The sequence below is a fragment of the Pteropus alecto genome, unplaced genomic scaffold (genome assembly GCF_000325575.1).
Source record: "Pteropus alecto unplaced genomic scaffold, ASM32557v1 scaffold44, whole genome shotgun sequence".
Classification (NCBI taxonomy): Eukaryota; Metazoa; Chordata; class Mammalia; order Chiroptera; family Pteropodidae; genus Pteropus; species Pteropus alecto.
Genome location: NW_006436812.1, coordinates 4,053,323 through 4,067,509, shown reverse-complemented (window position 1 = coordinate 4,067,509; position 14,187 = coordinate 4,053,323). Strand labels below are relative to the sequence as shown.

Below are 14,187 nucleotides of genomic sequence, written 5' to 3'. Positions count from 1 at the left end.
CTGATTCTGAAATCAAGTTTGGTGGCTGCTGATCTGTTGTTATTCCTCCTGCTGGAATGTTCATTGGGTTATTTCCTTTAAAGACAAGGAAAAAAGAAATCAACCACAGCTACATTATAATACACAATTAAAAATTCTGATAACAGATAAACAACAAGTTAATATATGAGTAAGTGATTCTTAATGAGTTGTAGTAATAAACACTATGGCAGCAACTCTCGGAGTTCTATGTCCAATACTGGAGTGGACGTGTATAAACTCAATTGCAGACTCCTTCCCACTGTACTTTGTAATTAAAATAAGGTATTTTTATGGAGGCTAGTTGGTATTATAGTACACTCTATGGTTGTGGAAAATACTAGAAATGATCTATTTCAGTTTCAGATTTTGATTCTGGCTTCAATGATATCATGCCCTAAACAACTAAACTGATTTGTCACATGTGTCTTTTTTTTTTTTTTTTGCATATTAAGAAACAAAATCATAGAAATTAAGTGCAGATGAAAAAGCATAAAAGGTCAATTTGTCCTCAGTAATCTTTTTAAAGTAAGAAAAAGTTGAGACTTAGAGAAGTTAATAGTCTTGTCCCAAATTATACCATCAACAGGAGTGGAGCCACATTAGAATCAGGTCTTGAGAGTCCAACCCAGTCTCTTGGCCAGTAAAAGTTAGATATGTATTAGGGCAGTTGTTTTCCAAAGAGCAGCAAATGAGATATTTTTAATTAATCATTTTTAAGAGTGATTTTTAACGTTAAACTGCTCTATTAGGAAAAGAACAAAACTATAATAACCTTAATTTAACTTGACTGACATAATGCCTTGGCTTAAGCCTGAATTTAAAAGGACTATGTCAATTTAAAGAAAAACATTAAGGAAACAATATGCAGTGGTGGCAAAAATTGTGAAAATGTGTAAGCAAATGACCATATGTTGGCAAATAATGGGTTAAGATGACAATACTAGTACACGGAGAAGACTGAGACAGGAGAGATTTTCTGAGACTCTTGTTAACCTGCCCATGTCTGGGCTGGTCACCTCCAGCTGTGGGATAGTTCATAACCAAGACATGCTAGAAATGGCAGACCACCTACAAGTTCTCCATCAAATAAATGGTCTACCAAGAGTCAATACAAGAGGTACAACCATAATTCTAAATTTTGAGACTTCACATTCTGAGCCATATGAAATGCCCTTTATGAAAACTGTCCAGACAGAAGTAGCACAAGCAAGCAACAAAAATATTGGTTCACTTGCAAATGCTGTTCTTTTTACCAGCCTGTAACATATTTCTTGCCTTAGACATTTTTGCCTTTTCCTGGAAGTTTTTTATTTCAATCATTTAAAAGATACCGTCACCATAATATATACATATATTAATTTGAATTTAAAGTAAAAACAATAACTGAAAATAGCCCTGGGTTCCAGGAAGACCTGTTATTCCAAACACTGCATTTGGACAAAGAAATTCTCAAGAGTTCTTTCACATACCCAGGGGGTTGAGAGTCCTCATCTGCTGGTGAGCTGGAGGCTGTGCTGGTTGCTGACCAGGAACCTGAGTCTGCAGCTGCGTTTGAGACTGGTTCAGGTAGGGGAGTCCAAGAGCAGCATATGCTCGCTGCATGGAGCTGGGGTCTATGGGATTTGGGTTACTTAAAGAAGCAGCATTCTGCTGGCCTGTACCAACAGAACCAATTGTGTTCTGAATTCCACTAGCTGGAGACCCCAGGATGGCTATAATAAGAAACAAACAGACAAACAAAAAAGTTAAGTAAAAGGAAAAAGCCCATAAATAACTGAAAAACTACTGAGAAGCAAGTAAAATTTATCAGGAGACTATCTATGTATGTCATTAGAACAAGGCTACTGAGGTAGGAGTTGTGCAGAGAAGGATCTTAGAACAAGATTCATCTATTCTGCACAGCAGTAGCTGAGGAGCAAAAAGCTAAAGAAAATCTAAGCTTCTCTCTCAGAAAGTAACAGACCATAATATCAGAGAACACTTAATAAAAATTAATATGTATTAAAGCCTAGAGACTTTTAAATCAGTTCTAGGGGAGTGGCAAACGTGGTAATGGGAAGTGTTTTGATTCTTTGAGGTGTTGTCAGTCATCACTGAGATGTACTAAGGAACCTCCCTCCGGTTACCACTCCGCCTGGGGTTCTTCACTGCCCACTTGTACAGGTACGGAAGGATTAATAGAAGCAGCAGAGGTGATATCCAGTCCGTCACTTATTAAAGAATCTATGATGTGATATTCCAAAGAACAAAATCGTAATTCCTTAAAACTTATGTGTATAAAGATTGCATTACTCCACCTTTCTTTCCTATGCAGGAGGGCATCATGCTGAGCTCCCTATGTAAAGCTGGTCAAGAAATAGCGTACTTCATTGGCTGACTAGTTGAAATTAATGGATGAAAGGAGGCTTGGCAATTCTGCAAGGATTTTCATTTAGCCAGGTGTCACCTTAATACCACTGATACTCAGGAACTGGCTCTGCCTCCCATAGCCACTCTTGGCTTTTCTAAAGGAAAATCTGTGGCAACATAAAGAACCGCATTCCCAAGGGCTTCAAAGTTAACTGAGATATGACCCCAAACTTGCAAATCCTTGGTTATTTCGAGTGTAATTTGCCTGGCCGTCTGTCTGTCCATCTATTCACTTATCCACCCACCCAAATGTCTTTATTTGGTTAGCACTTACCATATGGCAGAAGTTTTATGGCATACTATTTATTCTTATTCTTAAGAGTTTCTTTCTCTCCAACTTCCTCAAATTTTAGGGTCTTATATAAATAGCAACTGATAAAATTGATACTATAATGTATCATCTCCGATACATAAAACACTATCACTAAGCCCTTCTTTCAAAATCAGAGCATTATGTGAAACATAAATATTCTCATATTCAACCACCAGTGCAACTATAACACAAACAACTCCAATACTTATCAGAGTAACTTAATTAAACTGAAATATGTAAAAAAAAATCTTGGTAATTATACATTCCATACTATTAACTTTTCTAATAAGGATATTCAGATCTCAAACTCATTAACACTCATTAGACACAATTAGACACACCAAGAATTTCATTATTATAAATGAAAAGCAATCCCCAAGGTGCAGCTTTAACAAGTATGTAGCTCAAGTAAGTCATGTACAACATATCTAAAAATATTTTTTCTGATAGTTAATACGTACCCAAACTTTAAACATGTACCCATTGTACTCCTGAAACCAACATGCTAAATTTTCTGAAAGTACTATGATGTATGTAAAAGGGAAAGTAATAATGGTAGGGTGATTTACTTTTCTATCACCTTGAGGTATAAGGAAGAAGAGACCCAGACTACATTTGATACACAAAGTTATCAACTGTGGAGAGGAATTTAAAGAAACAAGATATCTATGTGGTCTTAAACTTCTAGGTGAAGATGCAATAGATGTGGTCTGGAGACAAATTCTTCCTATTGTATTCCACTTTCGCCCACAATTGCCCAAATGCCATCCTTTTAGACAAAATGCTGCACCTAAGGGTGAATGCCATTCCCAACTCTAATACCACTTCCTGGGCAGCCAAAGTCCCGAGAACTGCTGACTTGCTCACTGTATTTTTTGTTTGTATTAAAAGCATTTACTTCCTAAATGTGAAATATTACATTTTTTATTTTAAAAGAAAATACATTTATCAGAAGACAAGTAAACATTTGGAACTTTACTTTTCTAACAATCAGAGGCAAGGAAAACAAAAGTATGAACAAAAAATGTCTCTGACATTTAAGCACGGCCTAATTTAAGTCCAAATGCTGCTAACGGATGGCTTTTTAGAACACAGACATTTACTATGGGGGTAGTTGACTGAAAGGGGAGTTATCAGGTAAAAGCAACTATAAACTCTGTTTTGGGAGCTCACGATGCTACCATCCCTTCATGAATGTTTTCTCTCAGGCAGCAGTCATTCTTCCCTGAATTCCCATAGTGCCTTCTGGGTCTCTGCTTCTCTTTGGACATTTACACTTCACATATTCACTGACTCACTCCACCAACTGAGTGCAGACTGTATGCCAGGTACTCTGCTAGGCTCCAGGATACAGAGCAAGAACAAAACCTGCACTCATGGAGCACAGGGTCTATTGTGACAGATAACAGACTAACCTATCTAGCGAATGTAAAACTGCAGCTCTAGACCTTATATCAAAGAAGATCATGCTCATCTCATCTTTCTTGTACATTCCCTGAAGGTGAGACCAATGTGTGATTCATCTCAACTCTGTATGTCCAGGTGCCTAGCACAGGGCCTTATAAAGTTCCCAGCAGAGATCAAGTGAGCTGTAGCAGTCTAGCAGACCACTGGCCATCCTCAGATCCCATCCCACCTAACCCGGCAGCACTGGGTTCTCTGGACTGAATGAAAAATTAAGACTGCTAAAAACAGCAATGCTTCATCTATCTGGCATCATTAAAAACGAGGGTGTCCATATTAATCAATTTTATACATTATTGATAAATGTCAAAACCATTTGTTCTTTTTAACATTTTTACATATTTCCTTTCTTAGAGCTAATGCTATACAGTTTCATATACAATCAATTGATTGTCATGTCACTCAGTGTCATACCCTGGCATTCCTCTAGCACATCTTCATATCAAACTCTAACACCTCCACTGCCTCATCTCTCTCCTGTTGCATCTTAATCAGGAGCCCATGACTTAGGAAGTAAAAGGCCACACATTTTTGCAGTGAGCTATTTCTAAGACTCAATGTCACTTTTTTTTTTTTTTAAAGGTGAGGCAACCCCTGGTTGACCGCACAGATTGCAAGGATCTTGTCAGTTTACAATCCCTTATGTTTTATTTTTTTACGCCTACAGCACCTGGTCTTCCTAGATGGTCTCCCATCAAAGTACTAACCAGGCCCAATCCTGCTTAGCTTCTGAGATCAGACGGGATCAGGCTTGTTCAAGGTGGCATGGCCGTAGTCGCAATGTCACTTTTAATGTAGATCCAAGGCAGTCCCTTCCCAGCGAGTACAAAGATTATTCTACTGTAGGTTCCATGCATAGTATATCCTGCTAACTTGCAACATTCAGTTTACCAGGAACTTCAGTTTCCAGTCATTCTCAATAAAACTGAACTCAATTTGGAAATTTAATGAACACTGACACAAATTAAATCCCAAAGCTTTGTCAGAGTGGTGGGAGACACACCATAAAGCAAGCAAAGCAGCTAATATCTAGTCACCACTTAGATTTCTACTGAAAAAGTTGTGCTAGAAGTTACTCAGACCTGTTCCCATACAATGCCTCACAGGTGCCGTGTGCGCCAGGCTTGCCTTCCTCTTCAGCATCTTCATATGCACGGGACAGTACAGGATAAAAACGACTATCCCAGTGCCAGTGCCAGGCCTCCCGTCAAGCCACCTCTGAGCAAGAATGCACAAGCCCTCCAACGAGGTTTTCTTCAGAACCCAAATGACTCAGGAAGAGGCAACACTGTGCTCCCCAGAAGAGCAAAGACAAAGCTATTCAGATCAAATACATCACCGATTAGTCTCTGGTACTTAAATCAGGGGCAAACAAGGCCACTGCTCTGTCACTACAGCCATTTAGGTTCTACTGCCCCCTCTGTTCCCTATCCCAAACACAGTCTGTCGAAAGAGGTGTCTAAGAATCCCTGAAGAGTTCTCAGGTGGAACAAGAGCCTGTTCAACAAACACTTACTGGGCACCTAAGAGGCTACTCTTATGAGTAGAAGTTCTAAGGAAGTAGATTTGGACTCAGTAATATGAAGGAAGGCATTTCAAACAATCAGAGGTGCCTAAAATTAGAACAAATAGCTGGGACAGACGGTGAGCACCAAGCCAGTGGAGCTATTCAAGCAATAGGCTGGAGGACTGCTGACTGACACGCTGTCAATGGGCTCATGCAGCGACAGTGAGGGGGTTCAGTTCAGCTCTGGAGCAGACCCTGTAGCATCCATTTGACAGTCCTTGTGGGCTCCTGAGTTGAGAAACCCACGGTTTCCCCCAAAGAATGACTCAAATCTTCTCAATAGCTCCAGGACAAGCACCCAGCTCTTCAAGTCATAGAAAGAAGGGCATCTCAGAGTTAATGTGCATACTGATCATCTGGGAATTTAGTAAAATGCAGATTCTAATATAAAGGGTCTGGGATGGGCCCAAGTGTCTGAATTTCTAACAAGTAATTCAGGAATGCTCGTGCAGCTGGTCTGAGGTGATACTTGAGATGGCAAAAACCTCATTGATGCGGAAACCTAAGTTCTAATAGGGAATTTGGTCATGTGTCTTGTCTACCCAGCTCCAGTCCTCCATGCTACCTTGTGTATTGGAACTTACTGAATCAGATGCCACCTTAGATATACACCTTGAAAAGTCCCAATTAATCAATAAAATCTGAATATCTCTATAAGGGATAGATAGCTCAAGATCAGTGATTATGGAATCTCTAGAAAACAAAAATCAAAAAAAATCTCAAGAGGCCAAAAAGGTAACCAATGGTCTGGGTTTCATTGCAAAGACCATCAGGTTAGTGCCACAGGTGATTCCAACTGGTTTTTCTCAATAGAGACATCAATGAGGGAAGTCAGATAGCGCAATGTGTGTACCAGGTAAGGTGAGCACCCTTCCTACAAAGCACTGCCTTGGTAGCACTCTACAAGTAGGCATAGGCAGGTCTCAGACAGTTCCCCAGGGTCTTTACCACCTTGCTACAAATAGTTCCACTCTCCCTGCCTTCACAGGCATGTCAGCAGTGCTGACACGGTTTGTATTGCCCAGAACGTTCTATTGTTACTTTATTAAAATTGGACTCCATCAAGACTCACCCTCCAGCACACTCTGATCTTCCCCTCAAGGACTGCCAATACTAGTGGTTTGTTTCTACCTCATTCCTTCAAGTGATACCACTGTCGTATCATTTTTAATGTAATATTCTGGCTCTGGAAACCAACTTTTAAGCTATTGAAGGGTCAGATCCATTTTTCTTCTCTACTGCCTAACTTCAGTGTTCACATGTGATAAGCACAATTTGCTTTAGGAGAATTGAAAAATATCAACAAACATTTATAGAAAAGATACTGCTGAAACTTTCTTACTCATCATATCAAACTCCTCTATATGAAAAAACTAGTGTTAGAGCTAAAGAAATACACTCAAAGCTGAAACCCAATCTGAGAAGCATTAAAAAAATTTTTAAATAAGTGCTTTCTTTTCATGAAAAATTACCGAAACCTTGCACAAAGTTAATCTAAATATTCCCCATGACTTTATATTATAAAATCACCCTGGTAACACTCTACATTATGACTAGTAGAAACACTGTGGTTTACCACTTCAGAGAGCACGCACTAGATGAATTCTCACAACAGCCAGGCAGTTATAAGGATGTTAAAAAAAAAAAAAAAACACACATCCAAAAAAACCCAAACCCTAAAAAAAAAAAAAAAAAAACAACAAAAAAACCACATAAGTGTTTCTTAAAAAGAGAAATCATAAAAAGTTTACAATTGTCATGGTAATACATACTAACAAAAGGTTCCAGAAAAGCCACACACCCTCAAATTAAAAGTTCAGAATGAAGTCTTAAATTATTATTCATGGAATCGATACTGTACAACTACAAACTCAACAATGAATATTTTAGCACTTAAAAAGACTGTGACTAAAAAAAAAAAAAAAAAAAGCCTATTACTGAAACATCCTCAAATACAAGAAATTGTAACCATCACAATACAATAGTAAAAAAAAGGTTTTATAGTAAATTGGAGGAAAAACAGACTGTATTCCATTGGACCTACTGTCCCAAATATCTTGTTCTAGAAGACCCAGATTCCTAGACCTTCACTTTATATGAGATATTGTGAAAAATTATGTATTAATTCAAATTTTGGTCAAAGAATAGTTGTTTTGTTTTGTTTTGTTTTTTAACACCTACAGCACCTCATCCTCCTAAGTGGTCTCCCATCCTAGTACTAACCAGACTCAACCCTGCTTAACTTCTGAGATCAGATGAGATCGGGCACATGCAGGGTGGCATGGCCGTAGACTTCAAAGAATAATTTAACTGATTTTGGAAAGTGAATTTTAAAGGAAATTTATGACTCCTTCTGTATAGAGGGAGGGAGGATAACGAGCCCATGACCCTGGAATGTCTCTCCTATGTGACGTGGACACTGCTGTGCAGGGTAGGCTTGCTAGGCACCCTCTCAGGAGGGAAGTGAGCTGGATTTAGAGGAAAAGCACATGGGCTATCACCAGTGTCTTACTCCCTGCCACTCTTAGGGACAACGTGCTTTTCTATCTTTCCCTGTGCCACTCAGAAACAACCAGAAAGAAAAGTAGCACATGTTCTCCAAGCAGCGGCAGTGAGGTCTTGAGGAAGATGATCAAGAAGAATGACAGTAATGAACACATAACCACAAACAGGAGGGTGGCAAGAAGATACAGACAAGGTAGAGGAAGATGAGAAAGGCTGTGCTGTGCTGGAAGTCACAGGGAGCAGCTCCAGCTAGAGGGGCAATATGAGATTGAAGGGCACATCCTATCTGTCCAAACTGAGGGACACACCTAAAGACACCAGTTTTACCTCTGAAACGACAGGAAAGGACTTGAATTTGGGAAGAGATGCTCATTTCACTGATCTGATGGCTATAGGGAACCTCTGGGAACGGGAGCCACTTGTAGGCCTCCTGAGGAGGGATCACTGCTTAACCGATCAGCTAAAGTCTACATAGATGACTTGAAAGATGACAAAATGATGAAAATGATCAGAATGAGGCAAGTATGGGGCAGAGACTCTCAATCCCTGCTAAATAAACTGTTAGTTATACAAACTATGCAGGTTTGAGAACTGCAGCTCCATGGTGGAGGGAAACCTCCCAAATGTCTACATGTGGGTTACTATACTAATCAGGCCTGACTGACTCATCTATGACACAGTCGCCAAACTTTAGGGTTAGGGGTTTCCAATTCCAAAAGAAGTGTCCCTTTGTTTCTCCATCCCACCTCACCCCCAAAATTGCTGCGATTATAGTGAGATGACATTCAACTCCTCAGATACTGAGTATCTGTCAAGAAACAGCAAGAGTCATCAAGTCAGTGACCTTCCTCTCTCGCACTGCCTCGCTGCTGCCAATTCTAGAGTGTGTGTGGGGAAGGGGGTGGAGGTGAAGGCAGGGAATGAAATTCCAGAATGAACATGTCCACTGAGCACACCTAGAATCTGTCTACTCACTAAGCTTGGCTTCATCTTTTGTCACTGTATGTCTCCACTTGCCATTATACTTTGTGGTTAGTAAATTTCTGCCCTGCTTTCTACCTATGCTTCTGTTCTCTTCAGAAATAGCTTATTTTCTCATCTCCAAGCTTCTCTACCCCCAATGCTCACTTACTTTGTTGGTTTCGCTTGTCACTGGCATTTTTCAAAGGGAGGCAAACAGGACAGTCATGTCGTGTGCAGTTCTTCCAATGAGAGATGATTTGTCGTGAAGATGCACAATGGGCAACTATGACCAGAAAAACAACGAGATGTTATTTTTCTATCCAAATTGTCACACTTTCAATTACACCTAAATTATAATGCCAGATTCATAAGAAAATGGTAACAAGTGTAACCATAACACAGTATAGGCAGGCAGTCCTCCACTTACAAACAGGCTGTTTTCCAAAAAGTTTGTAAGTCGACTGTTGAGAATTCTCAAAAAAAACTTCCCATAGAAGCAATGTTATGAATGATGGTGATTAAGGTTCAGCCCACAAAACAAAACAAAACCTATTTGGCCTGAAGCACTGAACAACTGGAATGAAAAGTAGAACAAATAATTCTGTAATGTCGCTATTTAAAATAAAATTTTATATTATGTTTAAGGACGAAACCATCTGAATACTATAGCTGAAGAAATATAGATAGAAAAGCAAATGAGAAGTCTGTGAAGATCCTGAAGGGGACCCTGGCACTTTTCAAAGTACTTCAGAGGGTAATTAAACCTGGTCACTCAGTTCGTAGTTTCACTTCTATACTAAGCACTGCGATTTCTTTCAAAAGGTCTAGCATAACCCTCTTCAGCTCCTCCATTAGGATCAGGGTTATGCTGGGGACTCACAGATGTCACAAAGGGAGAGAGGGAGATCAGGGAGAGATTATCTTCAAGGTTTAGGAACACAAGAAAGAAAGAAAGAAAGAGGACAAAGATTAAAAAAAGAAAAGTATAGTTGTTAGTAAGAAACACTTTCTTCAGTAAAATTGAGGGGTCTGCCGTAGAAGAGGGGTAAGGGGGGGCACATGATGTGCCTGATTCACTCCATCCTTGAGAAGAAGAAAGGAAGTGGCAGAGATGATGTAGTGTGCACAGTTCCTTATTACATAGACAGTCACCCAGGACAACTGCCCTGGTATCCTCATTAGCCTCAAGACGAAAATGTGCAGGAACAAGGCAATAGGCCCTGGCAGTCTGAACACATGACACAACTGCAAGACAGATGCTCTGGTTTGAAGGAAGGGTGTGTGAGTGCATGTGTGTGTGCTACACTGCCCAAAAGAAAACTGAGATCTAGACATTTATGATGAAGACAGTGCTCAAGATGAGACAAATGTCTTCCATGACAGAGAAAGGAGGAAAAGAATAAATGTAGGGCATAGCCTTATCCAGTAGATCACAGACTATTATTATAAAACCAAGTCGCCTTTCTTCTCAGTAGGTTAGTGTTCCAGTGGCATCTAACTGGATGGTGTGTGGAGATACAGGTTGTAGGAACCTTATTAACAAGAAAGCTAACTAAGAACAATAAGGACAAATTTCATCCTAAGCTCTGCTAGAAGGATTTCAGAAAATGGCACTTACCTTGACAGGCTTTCCCAGCCTGACAATGTGTCATGTGATTCAAAACATTTTTCATGGTTCGGCAATGTGGGAGTGAGCAGGCCCGAACCTCTCCGTTTGCTTGTTCTCGTCTCTGACATTTATGAGCGTGAAGCAGTAGAACCAGCTGCTGCTGTATCAGTTTGCGTTTTTCTGGATCTGCAGTGGGGCCCGTTGCAATTGCTTGTGTGGGTACAATTCCCACTGATGTTTGCATCTGAGACTAAAATAAAACAAATTAATAAACATTTTAACAAGCTTTCAGAGTTCCAATTCATGTTCATTAATTATTTTTCAAACTAATGTTAAAGCTGATGGATAATATTTGACCATGGAGGAAAGGCAGCTTGTGTGGTTCTCTTTAATTCATCACAGATTTTAAGGAAGGTAAAGAAGCAAAAAACCAACTGAGAAACTAAGCTGATTAAAGTTCACCCATGTATGATTATCTCAGAGCAAAAAAAATGATACTTATTTTTTTTCCCCACAAATTTATGTGTCATCCTCATGCAGGGGCTGTTATAATCTTCTCTGTATCATTCCCCAATTTTAGTACATACACTGCCAAAGCAAGCACAATGACACTTATTCTTAACTGTAGTAACCAAAACCCAACTCATTCTACACTATATACAAATACAGGAAAAGCTGTGTTATATTAGGTTAAACCATATTAAACTGTTGTTTCTGTAGGCCCAAAGGGCCAAATGTTGGCAATTTCATGTAGCTCAACATAATTTAAAAACATCTAATACAATAGAAGAATTGGAGCCACCCTTTGGATTTCATTATCTTGTAACCAGAAGGACAATACTTGCAGTATTCATTACCTCTCCTAAAAGAATAACAGTACTTATCCTTAATATGACCATCCAGTACAATTGCTAATGCTCATGAAATGCTTTTCCTTCCATTAGAATTTCCACTCAGACATCTGACAATATTCTCAAAAAGTATTTGATGATCTGCTAAAGATACAGAAATAGAGCTTAGTTTCTTTCAACCTTTGTAAACAACAGGCCAGATCAACTATACCTCTTAACTGCAAAGGAAATGAAGAAGGTGACCCATGAAGTCTTCTTATTCTTTATAAATGACCAACATTCTTCAGATGAACTCTAATGCTCTGACACTAACACTCCCAGCTTGACTTACAAGACTCACAGCCTCTCCTAAAGTACACCACCACTGTGACTTTTCAAATTAAGAATCAAAACTATATACTTGCAATTAGGAAGAAAAAAACAGAAAAATAATTCTTGATGAGCCAAAGCTCATTTAAGAAAAGCTGTAGGGTTTTCTACTTTGGTTCTATCTTTGAGAACTCAGAAAATAAGTGTATAGAAATGCTGTACGGCTTTGCTCAGGAGCACAACTCCTGGAAGCCCAACTATGATCCCAAGCAAAAAAATCAAAGTCCTACCTGAGAGGCAGAGCTTCCAGACTGGAGAAGTACTTAACTCCTAAGAGAAAACAGCCTCTTTTCCTTATGTTTATTTTTCCTGATTATTAAAGTAATATACATACCCATAGACAATTTGGAAAACAATAAGAGAACTACTAAGAAAATAACACCTGAAATCCTAATATTCAGGAGTCTACTACCAAAGTACTGATATGTTTTTTTTCTTCTAGTCTTTTTCTCTATGTATGTATACACATATGTATGATACATAATCAACAGTCTTCTATCATGATAAATATTTATATTTGGCTTGGAATTTACTCTAGGTTCTCTCAACTTTAGGTTGTCTCAAATATGACAGCATGATTTGCAATGAACATATAGGGCTATACATTCATTAATCCAATCTCCCATTATTGAACATAAACTATAACCTCCTTCCCTCCTTTTCTTGCAATTTAAAATAAAGCATCAATAAACAAATAGCTTTTGGCTATGCCCCCAGCAGTATTTAGAAGTATTTAGAATTAATGTTAAAAGTCTCCTCCTTGATCAGCTTATTTCCATGGACTATAAAATTCAACTAGAAATTAATAGAAATGGACATAGAGAAGAATGTGAAAAATGTAAGATGATCCTTGTTTGTCTCGTTTGCATTTATAAAAATTTCAAACATAGAGAAGTAGAAAGGAACACTTACCATTACCACATCTAACAAAATGACCGAAAATTCTTTAATATCTGCTAATACCTAGTCCACATACAAATTTCTCTAGTTGTCCAAAAAATGTCTTTTACAGTTGGTTTGCACAAATCAGGACCCAATTAAGGCCCACACCCTACACTTGGTGGTTGCTTTTAAGGTTCTTCACCTATTGCCACCCTTCCCCTTTATTATCTCATGACAATGACTTGAAGAGACCAAGCCAGTTTCCTCCTGCTGTTTTTTAAAATACAGAAAAGCTATATACAAAAAATTTTAATCGTATTAAAAAATCAGGTAAAAAATCCTTACAATTAAATTATAAACAGATTGTTTTTAAGTTATTAAAGATAACACACTTTCTCACTTGGAATGTTCTTAATATCATCTTTCGAACAACACCTAACCATATGCTGAAACCTCAACATGTAGAAATAGCACAGCTGGAAACTATATGGTATATTGAAAACATGGTTTATTATCCATCTATCTGCTTAAATGAGCTCTACACATTATTTACATGTCTTAAAAGCCAACTGGAAGGTGAAGCTGAATTAACAGCAAAATGGAATAGAAGACATGTCTCATGTCCCTGTGTTTGGCCTCCCCTTATAAATCTATATACCTGTACAGGACTAGTCCAGTTTGCAAACTGCTTACAAACACAGGGCATATTTAACTTCCTCCTCTCTGACTGTTGCTCAATGAGATGAAAGGATTGTAGGAACTGTAAGTGGCCTGAAATTTAAGTCAGAAATATCCTCAGACTCTACCAACTTCCCTGCTCAGTTCCAACTGCCCAGGTGGGTATTGAGAATGGAAGAGAAGTGCTTAGACTAGAACTTCCTTTTAAAGATACAGAACAAAAACTGCGGTGCTATAAATTCCCCCAAAAGAAATGCATCAATTTATGCAATTTTGTTTGTTTTTGCGATAGCCAAGAAAAATATGAAAAACAGTAAGAATAAAGGGGAAAATCTATTTTGACAAGATACTAAAACTATAAAGCTACAGATTTCTTTATGTACATAGTCTGGGAAAAGACACATATACATTGATCCCTATATCACTTTAATGAATAAAATTAGATTAAAATGGATGAGCACTAGAAAAAAAATAGACTTTTTAGAATGAGGATTTAAAAAGCTTACATTAAGACACAAGATTAAAATTTAAAAAGTGAAAAGTTGAGAGAAAAATG

At 38.4% G+C, this 14,187-nt stretch overlaps 1 protein-coding gene, 1 non-coding gene and 2 pseudogenes across 2 annotated transcripts in view; all 4 read right to left on the bottom strand.

Moving 5' to 3' along the window:
• Positions 1-14,187, bottom strand: part of CREBBP (CREB binding protein) — a 121,397-nt gene that overhangs the window by 46,261 nt on the left and 60,949 nt on the right. The window contains 4 exon segments of the mRNA XM_006913877.3: positions 2-75; positions 1,491-1,733; positions 9,412-9,525; positions 10,861-11,101. Of these exon segments, the coding sequence (XP_006913939.1) occupies positions 2-75; positions 1,491-1,733; positions 9,412-9,525; positions 10,861-11,101 (672 nt within the window).
• Positions 4,866-4,984, bottom strand: LOC112481645. The gene has a single exon (XR_003046982.1). It is a non-coding gene; the product is annotated as a 5S ribosomal RNA (ribosomal RNA).
• LOC112481693 lies at positions 7,949-8,067 on the bottom strand (annotated as a pseudogene).
• Positions 11,337-11,453, bottom strand: LOC112481652 (annotated as a pseudogene).